Source organism: Leishmania mexicana, chromosome 4 (assembly GCF_000234665.1).
Source record: "Leishmania mexicana MHOM/GT/2001/U1103 complete genome, chromosome 4".
Classification (NCBI taxonomy): Eukaryota; Euglenozoa; class Kinetoplastea; order Trypanosomatida; family Trypanosomatidae; genus Leishmania; species Leishmania mexicana.
Window position 1 is genome coordinate 338,321 of NC_018308.1, and position 13,163 is coordinate 351,483.

At 65.3% G+C, this 13,163-nt stretch overlaps 6 protein-coding genes across 6 annotated transcripts; all 6 read right to left on the minus strand.

Annotated features, from left to right (window-relative positions):
- Window positions 1–1,482, minus strand: LMXM_04_0940 (uncharacterized protein; the record flags this gene model as incomplete). The annotated part of the gene is made up of 1 exon (XM_003871811.1): window positions 1–1,482. The coding sequence occupies one exon, from the start codon at window positions 1,480–1,482 to the stop codon at window positions 1–3; it is 1,482 nt and encodes a 493-aa protein (XP_003871860.1).
- Window positions 1,483–2,598: 1,116 nt separating this feature from the next.
- On the minus strand, window positions 2,599–3,240 carry LMXM_04_0950 (uncharacterized protein; the record flags this gene model as incomplete). The annotated part of the gene is made up of 1 exon (XM_003871812.1): window positions 2,599–3,240. One exon carries the CDS (start codon window positions 3,238–3,240, stop codon window positions 2,599–2,601), a length of 642 nt encoding a protein of 213 aa, XP_003871861.1.
- An 876-nt stretch (window positions 3,241–4,116) lies between these two features.
- Window positions 4,117–4,740, minus strand: LMXM_04_0960 (putative adenylate kinase; the record flags this gene model as incomplete). Its single annotated transcript, XM_003871813.1, has 1 exon — window positions 4,117–4,740. The coding sequence occupies one exon, from the start codon at window positions 4,738–4,740 to the stop codon at window positions 4,117–4,119; it is 624 nt and encodes a 207-aa protein (XP_003871862.1).
- A 668-nt stretch (window positions 4,741–5,408) lies between these two features.
- Window positions 5,409–6,860, minus strand: LMXM_04_0970 (conserved hypothetical protein; the record flags this gene model as incomplete). The annotated part of the gene is made up of 1 exon (XM_003871814.1): window positions 5,409–6,860. The coding sequence occupies one exon, from the start codon at window positions 6,858–6,860 to the stop codon at window positions 5,409–5,411; it is 1,452 nt and encodes a 483-aa protein (XP_003871863.1).
- Window positions 6,861–7,643: 783 nt separating this feature from the next.
- Window positions 7,644–9,044, minus strand: LMXM_04_0975 (hypothetical protein; the record flags this gene model as incomplete). The annotated part of the gene is made up of 1 exon (XM_003871815.1): window positions 7,644–9,044. The coding sequence occupies one exon, from the start codon at window positions 9,042–9,044 to the stop codon at window positions 7,644–7,646; it is 1,401 nt and encodes a 466-aa protein (XP_003871864.1).
- Window positions 9,045–9,376: 332 nt separating this feature from the next.
- On the minus strand, window positions 9,377–13,045 carry LMXM_04_0980 (conserved hypothetical protein; the record flags this gene model as incomplete). Its single annotated transcript, XM_003871816.1, has 1 exon — window positions 9,377–13,045. The coding sequence occupies one exon, from the start codon at window positions 13,043–13,045 to the stop codon at window positions 9,377–9,379; it is 3,669 nt and encodes a 1,222-aa protein (XP_003871865.1).
- Window positions 13,046–13,163: the final 118 nt, after the last annotated feature.

The following is a 13,163-nucleotide window of genomic DNA, read 5'->3' on the forward strand; positions in this document are numbered from 1 at the left end:
CTACGTCGCGAACCAAGAGCGGTAGCGCCCCTTTAGCTCCTGCAGCTGGGCGTCGTTGAGGTTGAGCGGCCTTTCGTCCTTGGCGAAGTCGGCGATGGCCTTCTTCTGCTCCTCCGTGAGCTCCTTCGGCAGCATGACGGCAAAGTGGATGTAGAAGTCGCCTGTCTTGTTGTGGTTCGGTCGGTGCACGCCGCGGCCGCGCAGCACGAGCTTGTCGCCCTGCTGCGTGCCGACAGGAACTCGAGTCTCGACCTCGCCTGTGAGGGTCGGCACTCGCACCGTGCCGCCGAGCACCGCGGTGGAGAGCGTGATGGGGGTGATGACGTGGATGTCGCTGCCCTCGCGGTGGAAAACGGGGTCGTCCTCGACGGAGATTTCAATGTAGAGGTTTCCCGGCGGGCCGTTGCGCACACCGGCCTCGCCCTTGCCCGTCACCTTCAGCCGCTCCTTGTTGTCCACGCCTTTCGGCACCGGTAGTGTCTGCACGCTGCGGTCCTTGACGATGCCCTTGCCACTACACTGCGTGCACGTCGTTCGACCAAGCTCGCCTGTGCCACCGCAGTGGGTGCAGTCTTGCTGCATGTGGAAGAAGCCGGTGGACATCACCTTCTTACCGCGACCGCCGCAGTGCGGGCATTTTGTGCGCGACCCCGTGTCCTGGCAGCCGCTGCCGGTGCACGCCCCGCACCGGCGCATCGTATTGTAGCTGATCTCCTTCTGGCATCCTTTGACGGCGTCGAGGAAGCTGAGCACGAGCTTGTAGTGGACGTCCGCACCAGGCTCCGGCCCTTGCGGTTTGCGGGTCTTGTCCTTGCCGCTGTTGCTCATCTTCTGGAAGATCTCCTCGAAGTCGTTGAAGGAGAAGCCGCCCTGGCCGCCGCCGGGCTGGTTGGCACCGCCCATGTTCGCGAACGGATTCCCACCCGCCGCAAACGGATTGCCGCCGGCGCCGAAGGGGTTGAAGCCACCGCCCGCCCCGCCGGGCCCACCGAAGCCGCCGGCGGCGCTGGCGTTGCCAGTCATGTCGTACATGCTGCGCTTCTGCGGATCGGAGAGGGTCTCGTAGGCCTGCTTCGCTTCCGCAAAGTCCTCAGCGGCGGTGGGGCTCGGGTTCACATCGGGGTGCAGCGCCTTGGCGCGTTTTTTGTAGGCGGACTTGATCTGCTCCGGTGCCGCGTTCCGCGCCACGCCTAGCACCGAGTACAGGTCCTTCTTCGAGCCTCCGCCTAACTGCCAGCGACGGTGCTGCAGCAGCGCTGTCGAGCCACCCATCGCCGAGTGCGCGGCACCTCCGACCGAAACGGCGCCAGACGACAGCAGCGTCTCGCCAAGTGAGCCAGCACTTGCCACCATTACAGACGCCGCCACCAGCCGCCGCATAGCCGTGGTACGCGGCAGCAGGTGCACTGAACCATAGGTGCGGGAGAGACGCGCCGCTGCGGTCGGGCGAGAGGCGGCCAGCTGGCCAGAGGAGGCCTTCATGTGCAACGAGAGGGTGCTCTATGGAAACTGCACGAGCAAGACCCGATAGCGTGCAGGTACGCGATGCCGTAGGGGGGGGTGCGCGCGGAGAGTGAACGAGGGAGGGTGGTGGAAGTGATGAAGGCGCAGCGAGTGGGGGGGGGGGGCAGCGGCGGCGAAAGGCGCTTTGTGCCTTGGCGCGCCAGTTCGACGAACGAGAAGCTGAGGAGCGCACAGAATACAAGCACACACGCACACACACACAGACACACGCCGACGCGTCGAGTTCTGGTAGCGTATCCTTCGCCGGCGATTCGCTTCGCTGTTGGAGCGTGCGATTGTGCGTTGGGTTGAGCGGGACAACGAAGGGAGGACGAAGCAAGGAGCAGTCAGCAAGTGGGGAGAGAGCGGATAAGGGCATGAGGTGGTTCAGAAGATGTGGGCGCACGCGCATGTCCTCCACAACGCCGACGCACGTGCGTGTCCATCGTGTGCGGCCACATGCCGGCGTCAAGTAAAGGGGTGACGAAGGCGTGGAAAGGAGGGCATGCCGAAAGTCGAGCACCAGCAGCAGCAGGCGAAGGGGGCTTCCCCCTCTTCACACACCCCAACGCCGCCTTTTCCCGCTCCGTCTGCTGTCGCTGCTGCCGCGGGGTGTTGTGACTGCGCTCCTGACTTGGCGCCTGCAATTTGGTGTCGTAGGGGCGTTGCTCAGGTCCGGAGAATCTGGGGCGGCCCATAGAGGGGAGAGGGGGGGGGGTGGCAGAGGCTTCTCCCCCCGCCCCCGCCCCTCCATTGCGGCCGTACGTTCCGATCATCACCCGAGGTTCCGGATCCATGGAAACACACACACACACAAACAAGAAAAGATAAATCAAATCATCATACCATAAGGGAAGTCCGCTGCGTGCGGCGCACCCACAGACACGCATCCAGCTGACAGAGGAGGGAGGGAGGGGGCTCGATGGGTACGGCGAGGCGTGCGCAGATACACGCGTGCGCGCATACGCCGGCGAAGTCGTCAGGTCACGCACCGCTGGTGGCCTCTCCCTCCCTATGTCACCAGGGCACCGCCGTAGCATACACACACACACACAAGCACCCGTTTCCCCACGCGTTTCACGCTGCTGCGAGAGCTTACGCCATCACGTTGCGCATCGTGATTTTGCCCTTGGGGGCGATCAGCTTGCAGTGGGTACCGCGCTGCTCGAGCTTGCCGGCGTCGCGCAGAGCCTCGTACTCGGTGCGGAGGATGTTGGTGAAGCCCCAGTACTTGGACATGACGATGATCTGGCGGCCGGGGAACTTCATCTTGGCGCGGCGCAGGGCCTCGAAGGCCTGCGGCACGTACGCCTCCTTGGTGCGCATGGACAGCAGGATCTGGCCAATGCGGACGCGGGCACACACGCCGTTCGGCTTGCCGAAGGCACCACGCATACCGGTCTGCAGACGATCGGCGCCGGCGCACGAGAGCATCTTGTTGATGCGCAGCACGTGGAAGGGGTGGGCGCGGGTGCGCATGTGAAACACGTCCTTGTTGGCACGCTTCACCATGTACTTGTTGGCCTGAATGCGGGCAGCCTCCAGCGCCTCGGACGCGATCTGCTCCAGCTCGCGGGACACCACGTGGATGCACACCGGGAACTCATCGACGGTGGCGCGACGTCGGCCAATGTCGAAGTTGCGGATCTTCGGATCCGGCACACCGCGGCAGAAGCGCGACTTCGGGTACGGCTTGTTCTTGCAGAACCGGTAGCAGCGGGACGGACGGCGGGCCATGCTTGCGACTGGTGCGATGAGCTGGGGCCCTTGACGGAGGTGCTGTTCGAGGTAGGGGATGAGCTTCCTTACTTATGAGAGGGCGCGCGTGCGTGTGTGTGTGTGTGTGTGTGGGTGGTGGTGGAGTGGAGTGGGTTGGTGTTGGTTGGGGTGGTGGGAGAGGTGAGGGGGAGCCAAGGGATGGAGAGCGCGAAGCAACAACATGAAATGCGGCTGAGCGAGGGACTGTAGTACCCGCGCACGAGCGTGTGCACAAGCCGCCATCGACCGTTCTGCCTCGAAGCATCGTGATGATGACCGTACAAGTCCTAGGAAGGGTGTCGAGGCGGCGTGGAGAAAGGGGTTTGGGGGTTTGGGGGAGAGGGAGGGCGGGGGCGGCGGGCGCACAGAGACAGGGATGCCTTTGCCAACGTTCTACTGGGTGGTTTGGCTCTCCAGTGCTACAAGACAACGCGCAGCGCAACGGCGCATGTTGTGCACCGGATCGACGTTTGAGCATGAGGGCCCCGTGGGGACGAGAGGTGGGATGGGGTGGTTAGTCGCGCCACGGAGGCAGCGCACGCACCTGCGAGGAGAGAAGGGTGACGGGATGGCGAAGGGAGACCAGCAATAGGAAAGCGAAAACATACAACGCGGCCCGGTGCACGCGGGGGGGGGGGGGAGGAGTAACCGGCGTTGGCAGCGTCGAGCGCACGAACCGCACCCCCCCTTCCCTCCCTCCACACACCTTGCACACGGGGCTATCAAGGCAATATAGGGCGAGTGGACGACAGAGACTCGCGCACGTGGCGACGAGATCAATTTTTTCTTCGTCTCGCATGTGTCCCCCGTGCTCCCAGCGCCAGCTCAGCTCAGCTCTCCCCTCTCTCCATAATTCTACACCTTCAAAGGTTTCTCGCCCATCTCGAGGAATACCTTCCTCGTCTCGGCGTAGACGGTGTCGCGGTCGCGGTTCGCGTCAATGACGTGGCAGCGGCCATTTGCCTTGTAGGCCTCCACGACCGGCATGCATTCCTGCACGTTGACGCGGAAGCGGTTCCGGATTGTCTCTGCTGCGTCGTCGTCGCGCTTCTCGCCGCTGTTGGCGCCGCGCGAGAGCAGGCGTTCCTCCATGGTGGCCTCGCTGCAGTCGTAGTAGAGGATGCCGGTGGCCTTGGCGATGCCCTCCTCAAACATGCGCGCCTGGTCCTCCTTGCGTGGGAAGCCGTCGATCACGTAGCCGACGGAGTTCGGGTGGTCGGCGATGGCCTGCCGAAGGAGCTCTACCGTGATCTCGCTCGGCACAATGCTCCCAGAGCGGATGATATCGCCGATCTTGGCCAGATTACCAGTGCCAGAGCGCGCCGCCTCGCGCAGCAGCTCACCGGCACTAAAATGGGTGTAGCCAAAGTCCTCCACAAGCCGCGCGCAGTTCGTGCCCTTGCCAGAGCCGGGCCCGCCAAGGATGAAGAACACCTTCAGGGGTGTCGCACCTTGCTGCTGCTGAGTCTCGCCCGACATCGATGCTGGAAATACAAAGGAAAGGGAGAGGGTGGGGAGGCCGTATGTGGATATCCAGAGGGGAATAGCAGTGCTGCGGAGAGATGATGATGATGGGGATGGGGAGCAGGTTCGTTGGAATGATTGACAGGGAAGCGCATCCGCCAGGGCGGCGGGGGGGGGGGAAGGGGGCATCGGACAGTACTCCACGAACCAACGCAGGTGCTGCACAAGGACCCTCACAGCTGGCGGCTTGGGCTCGACCCCTTCCCCTCTCGTGCACCGTTACACGAGGATCAGGATGGCTCTCTCCACTTCTGCCGGCGTGGGCACACGCCACGCGACGGGAAGAGGCGGCGGGACACACACCGGCGCCCATTCCATGAACATTGCTTCGGTTTCTTTTGCTTTCGTCCCAGTGCGCACATGCCTGCGTGCACGTGTGCTCTATGGCGACAGCAGGGCCGACAACACGCGACACACACACACACACAGTGAGATGGCTGCCCCCCCCTCCCTCCCTCCGCCTCTCCTTCCACAACGGCACCACTGACCTCACCATCAGCAACAACGAACAAGCTGATGAGGCGTTGCGAAGGAATCATAGACGAGAGCGGCTCCATCAACCCTCACTCATGCACCCACGCCGTCGCACACACGTTGGTCTTCCTGACACCGAGCGGCCTCATCTACGCCCGTCGGTTGTTAACGTGGCCATGACGCTCACCAGGTTGCCGGTACCGCGGGTCAATGCCGAGGTCAATGATGGCTTCCTGCGCCGTGGGGCCCACGGCACGCTGGATCGCAGCTTGGCGGTCCCACTCGCGGCCTTTGGGCCACCGCCGCTGCGCCTCGGCTACGCGCAGCGCCTCTGAGTCGCCGAGGAGCTCATCAGAGAAGGGGCGTACTATTACTGCCATCGCCTCGTCGCCCTCAGCAAAGCCGTCATCCACGCACGCCGCATACGCGTCCGCCGCCTCCGGGGCAGAGGAGATGCAAATCGGGGAGCTCACGTGCCCGCTGTCCAGCACTGACAACCCGCCCACCTCCAACACGTGCTGGTGGGCAACCTCAAGCGGGGCCACGTTCAGGATCATCCGCTCCCACATTCGATTCTCCGTCGCCTGCAGCCGCGCCGCGCGCTCCGCGACGCTGTTGTGGAAGGCGTCTGTCACCATGGCGTTGTAGTTATGCAGCGACGGGTCGAAGCTGCGTGCGTCTCGAGTATCAGCCAAGGCGTCCACGACGCCGTGGGGGACCACCTCCGGAACCCCGCTGGCCATGCAGCTGCGCAGCGCCTCTACAAAGTGCTCACGAGATGCATGCCGGACTTGACGTGCACGGAGGCGGAACTCCCGCGCCGCTGGCGGGCTGCGATACCGGTCAGCCACGCGGATGGCTGGCACCGGGTGCCGCCGCCACTGTGCCCAATGGGCGGCGTACGAGGGGCACAGGGAGTAGTTCGGCTTTCTTCGATGATGATATCCGGTGTGGGGAGCAGGTGCCGTTGCTGCTGGGGCTGAGGGTGCTGTTGGGGTGGGAATCGACGACGAGCTGGACGGTTGCGCCACGCGTCTACGTCCAAAGTGCTCTCTAGGGCGGCTTGAGAGTGAGTGGGGCGCCACCCCTACCGTTGCACGGACGGGTCTTTGTGGTGCGCCACAGCGAGTAGAAAGTGGGGTCGCATGCGAGCGTCCCTGGTGCACAGCTGCACTCTGAGCGCTGATGCCGCACTCCTCACTCCTCGCCTTCGCAGATGTGTGCAGTGGCGGTGTCGGTACCAGGAGACCTGCGGGCGACGCTCCTGCATCCCCTTCATCGTTGACCGCGGACAAAGTCGGCGTCGCGCGCGAGATCTGTCCTGGACGACGCCCAGTGCACCTCTTCAGCTGCTGCTGCTGTGGTGGCGAGGGAAACTGTGGTTTCTGCGGCGCAACGGGTGCCGATTTTCGAGGGGAGCCAGCAGTGCTTGTCGTCGCTGCCTGTGCGGCACCCTGGTCACCCTCCGGCGCCGCGACCGCAGGCGGTGCAGTTGCCGCACGCGGGCCAAGACGGTAGTGTCGAAATGTGCGCTTGACCCGCTGGTGCCTCGGTGGCGTCGCGGCGTCTGACGCTGCAGACGTCGGCGGCTGTGCACCCATGCAAGGCCGCACAGCGCTTCTCCATCCGGGGTAGGCGTGGATGCGGGGGTGAAAGTCGTAGGGTATCTCCCACGAGGCCCGATAGTCGCGTGACGCCACCACAGGCATGGCGGCAGAGCCTCACGTCGCGCTGTCGAATGGGTAAGGTGCCTGTCTAATGCACAGGTTAGTGTCTCGGACTGTCGCCGCGTGTGCTGCCGACCGACGCGGTCGCACGGCAGAGGGGATGGGGGGGGGGATGGGGGGGGGATGGGTGGGAGGGGGTGATGGTGGTTGAGGGGGCTCCGACTCCGTGGCACCTCCCATGGCGATGCATGGTGCCAGGCCTGTTGCGTCTCTTGTGAAGGTCGCACCGTTCCGGCACGCAACGTGCAGCAGATCAGGGCCGTTGACTCATGCACATACACGCCCTGATGTTTGCCTGCAGAAGCAGGGGTGGGAGGCACCGATGCGAACGACGGGCAGACCCACCTCTCAGACACGCGGCGAAAGAAATATGCAAAACGTCGACGGTGCGTTCCATGATGCACCAGAGCGGTGGCGGTGCAGCACGGGCAGGGGGGGGGGGAACAGAGGGGCGCACAGCGCCGTCATGCAGCTGTCGCAAGAGAGAGAGAGACATACGCGCGCGCGCACACACACACAGAACGCGAAGCGAAGATCTAGTAGTAAAGGATCGCAACACCATCGTGAAGACGGGAATGCGACGCAGAGTGTAGATGGTAACGCCGAAGAACGGAGGAGCACGCGCGTTGATGCGCCCTCACAGATGCAGGGTGAGGTCTACTTGGCGTAGTGATGATGAATGACGGCCACGGCTGGACTGCCACACATCACCGGCTGCATACCCCACCATCCGTAGTGCCATGGAGGACACATCCACGCCGAGTGGCTGACTGTCGGAGCCGTCGCGGCAGCTGCGGACGGATCGCACAGGCGGCACTGTGGCAACCCGCACGGCGGCAGCACTCTCTCACCGTTCTCCGTCGCATTGTGCAACAGGCGCGATATCACCTCGTCCACGGTGCGCAGATCCTGACCAAGGTGAAGGTCTGGGGACGCAGCACCGGCGGTAGCTGGCACTGATGGGGGTGGTGGCGTTGTTGTCGCCGATGCCGCCGCAGGTGGCAGAGTGTGACGGGCGCCCGCCTCCCCCTCTGTCGGAGCGTTGACCGCGCGCCCCGCCGTAGCGGTCGGTGGCCGCTGCTGGTGCTGCTGCTCCTGCTGTGGTGATGGCAACGGCGGCGGCACGGGCGCTTCGGTCCTGCACGTTGGTGCCTGCTTGTCAATCCCGCAGGGAAAGCCGAAGCGACCCACTGAGGCAGCGCCTCGAGCTTGAGCTCCCTGTTCCGCACCGGTGGCCACGACACGTTGGCCGCATGTTGGGCAGTGCACGAAGCCGCTGAGCTGACCCGCGACATGGTTTTCCACGGTGCACGGTGGTAAAGGAGCAGGAACGGCAGCTGGTGACGGGGGCACTGGTGGCGATAGTAGGTTCTGCTGCAGCAGTAGTGGCGGAGATGGTTGTGGGCTGCCGGCATCGCTTGCCAGTGGCGCTGCACTGCGCAGCTCAGCAGGCTGCAGCGGCGGTTGTGGCACCGGTGACATGCCTGCCAGCAGCGAATCAACGCACCTGCCCACGCCGAGAGGCGCGGTGGCAGCAAAGATAGGACCATCGGCGGGCGTGAACGGCGCCACCCCTGCCAGGGCGGTTTGAGGATTGATGACCGGGATGAACGGCAAAGCTGCAGCCGCATCGTGCGACGTGGACGACACGTAGCCCGCATACAAGTCACCGACGGCGCTGTCGAACGCCAGAGGCGGCACCAAGACGCGTAGGCGCGTGTCGTCCATCTCACCAGGGGGGCAAGGCAGCGAAGAATGCGGCAGCGGCGCATAGGCTTTCTGCCACGACGGTGCGATGTGCTCACGGCCAGCGCCAACGACGCGTCCACGGCCGAACTTTCGCTGCGGTGCGGCAAGTCGGCTGGCGGGCCGTCGTAGCGGTGGCGGCGGATGCGGGCGAGGGTGCGCCCCAGGCAAGGCAAGCGGGCACGGTTGCGGTGGCGTACAGTCGCACCGTCGCTCACGAGTGCGGTAGACAACGGTGCCGTCGACGTTCACCTCCTTTGCGAGATCGCCATGCACGCCGTAGCGGCAGTACCACGGAACCGTCGAGGTCATTCTTCGATGGAGCGCAGAGGGCAGAGTGAGGTGGTGGGGTGGGGTGGGCAAAGGGGCTGATGTGAAGACGGAGAAAGACCGAGAAAGCTAAGTGGAGAGGAGAGGGCAACTCGCGGGCAAGCCATGCATGCAAGTGCCCGGAAAATGGGCAGGCGCTCGCATGCGAGCGCGCGGGGTGGGGCGGGTGAGGAGTTGGAGGGGGCGCGACACGGTGAGACGGACCCACCGCCTTCTCCACGACGCCGCGTGCGTCTGCCACGATGGCGTCGGGCATCACACAGCAGTGATGCGCGGGAGGGAGGGACTGTTTGTAGCGGCGTACACACACGCGGTCACATGCGACTGCCCGGACGCGCGCGAGGAACATCATGTGAAGCACCGAACGCCGCGGCAGCGGCAGCGCGCGGCTTTTGCGACATGCAGTAGAGCGGCCACATAAGACCGCTGCAGAGCGTTGGCACGGCTGCCGCCCGCCCCGGCGACGTCCGTACGAGGGCCGTGGCATGGTGCAGATCATCGAGGTTCACGAGGATATGACGGTGTGCCGCGCTCTCGCCGCCGCGACCGGTGCATTGCTTTGCGTTGGGCCCGCCCCCACTACCTGACGATGCCCGAGTCGTCGGTCCTTGCAAACTGCCCGTGATCCGCCGCGGCGCTCCCGTGTTGCCCGCCTCGCCGCCGGTGTCTCCGGTGCGGTGCACGGCGCTGTAGTCGATGTCCATGAGCAGCAGCCCCACGGAATCGGTCGTTGCCACCACGCAGGTTCGCAGCGCCTCCTCGTAGCGGGAGAGGGCGTGCGGTGTGAGGCAGGATGACGTCCCAGCGAAGGGCGCGGGTGCCAAGGCGCTGATGTCCGTCAGCCGAAACACCGCCCAGTGCGCCGCCCAGTCGTAGGTGAGCACTGCCGCTCGCTGTCGCTTCGAGTGCGCCGATGGCGGGCGACCGACTCGGCGCCGCCCCTTCTGCGGGCCCAGCCGCGCGTTGCTCGGGGCGTGTGGGGACACGTAGTCGTCTAGGTGCTGCTCCCTCAAGAGGGTGCCCAGCTGCCGACTCGTGAGCGGGACGCGCTCCAGCGGCCGCAGGAGGACTCTCTCGACACTCGACCGCAGCGTCTGCACGACAACGAAGAGGTCCTCCTCCGGCGGCGGCACGTACACATCGACGATGGCGTGGCCGCCAGCGCAGTCGACAGAGGAGGACGGCATGCCAAGGCGTACGGGCCGCCGGCGCCAGACGACATCGCCTACGCCGACTGCAAAGCGGTAATCACCGTTGTAGCGCTGGAACCGACAACCGGTGGCCGGTGACGCGGCAAGGCGGCGGTTGAGCAGTACGGCATCGGCGTAGGGTACCACGTGGCCTTCGGCCACGGCCTGTCGCTCCAGCTTCGCGTCGTAGTCCTCGCCGTAGGTCCACGCGAGCAGCGACGTGCCGGGCGGGATGTCGGTGGTAACCAGGAAGAAGGGCACCGTCACGAAGAAACTGCGCTCTTCAAGGAAAAGACACGGCGCGCGGCGGCGCGGCGGCCGTCGCTTGGGCTTCGCGTACATGGCGGCGAGACGGTCGTCCACCGCAGCGGCAGGCGCGGCGACAGCGCCACTGGCCGCCACGACGGGGGGAGGCGGCCCCTTCTTAGCCCTCTGCACGCGACGTCGATGGTAGGGCCGCTTCGCCGTTGCGGCACGCGCCACCTGCACACGCTCCTCGGCCGTCAGAGACGACGATGCGTCCACGCCAGCGGACTTTGCGGTAACCCTCTCACCCGGGTTCTTCAGCTCCTCCGGGCCATCAGCAGGGGCCGCCGCCGTCCCATGCGCGCTGGCAAATTCGCTGGGTACCGACAGTATCACCGAGCACAGCTCCACGTTGCCAAAGCGGGACGTGTTGTAGCGGTGATTGATGTAGCGGGTGAGGCCCTGGCCGAAGCACACGCCGTGGGGACCGAGCCCGAGCGCGTAGGTGTCGTCCGTGGCAAAGGAAAGATCGTCCTCCTCCGCTGCTGAATGTGCTTGCGCCTCGTGCTTGACGGTGGTTGTGGTGCGGTCCACTGTGTTGTCACCACGCAACGCACGCTCGCTAACCAGCCGCTCCACCTTGCGCGTCGCTACGGCGGGGCCGCAGTACAGCAGGCAGGTGCCGTAGGGCAGCCAGGCAGAGGCTACAACGCCTTTCTGGTTATCTCCCAGCTCCGGGGCCGGGGCGAGGGAGACCAGCGTGAAAGGAAAGGCGGCCTCCGCGACGTAGCTCGCATGCCGCCGCCCCACGCCGTGGTAGTAGGCCAGGTCGGCCGGCCACTCAGGGAAGGGCTTGACACCCGTGTACACGTTACCGGTCAGGTCCTCTTGGCCAGCGGTGGGCTCGTTCATACCACTGCCGCCCTCGGCGGCAGCGCACGGCGTCACGACACCATCAGGGCATCCACATCTTTTGTTTAGCTCGCTGTAGCAGCGCCGGTACCACGAGACCTCGTCAAGGCAGCGGTAGTACGACTCCAGTGATACGTAGATCTCCTCGCCCTCCTCCAGCCGCGTGGTACACACCACAGCCATCAGCGACGCACGGGGGTACGGGTTTGCAGGCGCTGATGTACTAGACGTGCGATGTGTGTGTGGCTTTCCCTCTTCACCTTCGCCTTCCCTCGGCTTCACGGCCGCCGTGTCGGTGGCCATCTTGCCGGCGCTGCCGTCGCTACTATCAGAGGCGGCTCTGTCCGGCAGACCGTAGTGGAGGGCGATGCAACGCGCGTTCGGGCGCAGGTACGGCTCCGTCACGCGCGGCAGCTTGCGGAACTGCGGGTACAGCGGAGGCTGTGCTGGTGTGCCAGGCACCGCCGTTGCGGCCGCTGCCGCCGCGTCCTCCCCGGCAGCGCCAGTGTCGTGCGCGTACGTCTTCCACGCCGCGTCGAGTCGGTGCTGCTCGACGGCATACAGCAGCTCGGCTCGGTCCATCAACTCGCTGAACACGGCGTCGCCCTCCACCGCCAGCACGGAGTGCCGAAGAAATGACCGCTGGACTTTCACCGGCTCGACAAAGCCGTGGTGCAAGTGGCGGCGGTGCATGGGCTGGAAGGTGTAGCCGGCTGCCCCCGCTGCCGGCGATGATGACGAGGGTGGGGAGAAAGGGGTTGAGTAGGAGGCGCTTGCGGCGAGGTGCCAGCTCGATGGAGGCGCCTTGCGAACTCCAATCATGCAGATGCCTCGCCCGCGTCGCTGCGCCTGCTCCACCTCAGCGTCCGAGAGGCCAAGGTACGCCTTGATGAAGGCGCCGTAGCGTTGCGTGTGGAACGTCACGCGCGTCTGACGCAGACGCGGAAGTGCGGAGAAGGGGGGCGGGTGAGGGTGGGGCCAGCACTCCGGCTGACATGGCCTCTCTGTTGCTGGTGTGGTGTCTGAGCGGCTTGGCGGCGGTTGAGCCTCGCTCCTGAACCCTTCCGCCGGCTGCTCGGATACCACCGGCGACTCGCTCGAGTCGGCGATGCCGTCTTCCTCCTCCAAGTCCTCGCTGCATTCCGGCACGTACTGCGACTGCTGCGCATGGTGGTCATCGGCTCGGCCCACCCGCACCTCGCCGAGCACATCTACGTCGTGGTCGCGGCCAGCCCCTTCATCTTCCTGGTCGCTGGGAGAGGCAGCATCGTCGTCGCCGTGGGAGCCGGCGGCCGTCGCAGACGCGTTGGCGACCGAGGGAGTCACACCACCGCGACCACTGCGGTCATTAGGCGACGCAGCGTCGGCCTGCGACGTGTAGAGGGCAAAGAAGTCGTCCCGGAGCTCCTGAGTTTGCCTTGTCTCGCACAGGTCAACGTCCGCGTCGCCGCGGGATCGAAGGTGGTCATGGCCACCGCCGTGCGGTGAGGAGGCGACGGGAAACCTCGAGAGCGACGGCTCCGCAGTGGGCCGACTTCTCCCAAGATGGCCTGCCTGCACCGTTCGTGCGTCTTCCAGCACCGTGCAGAGTTCGTCGCCGTCGTCATTGGCGAGCCCATTAGCGTCCCAAGGCATCTGTGCCAGTTGACCGGGCACGACGCCTCTAGTGTGGCGCTGCGACATGCGATGCAGGGACGAGAGGTGCAGGGGAGGGGGAGGTGGTGAGGGCGGCTTCCATCTATGAAGGGGACAG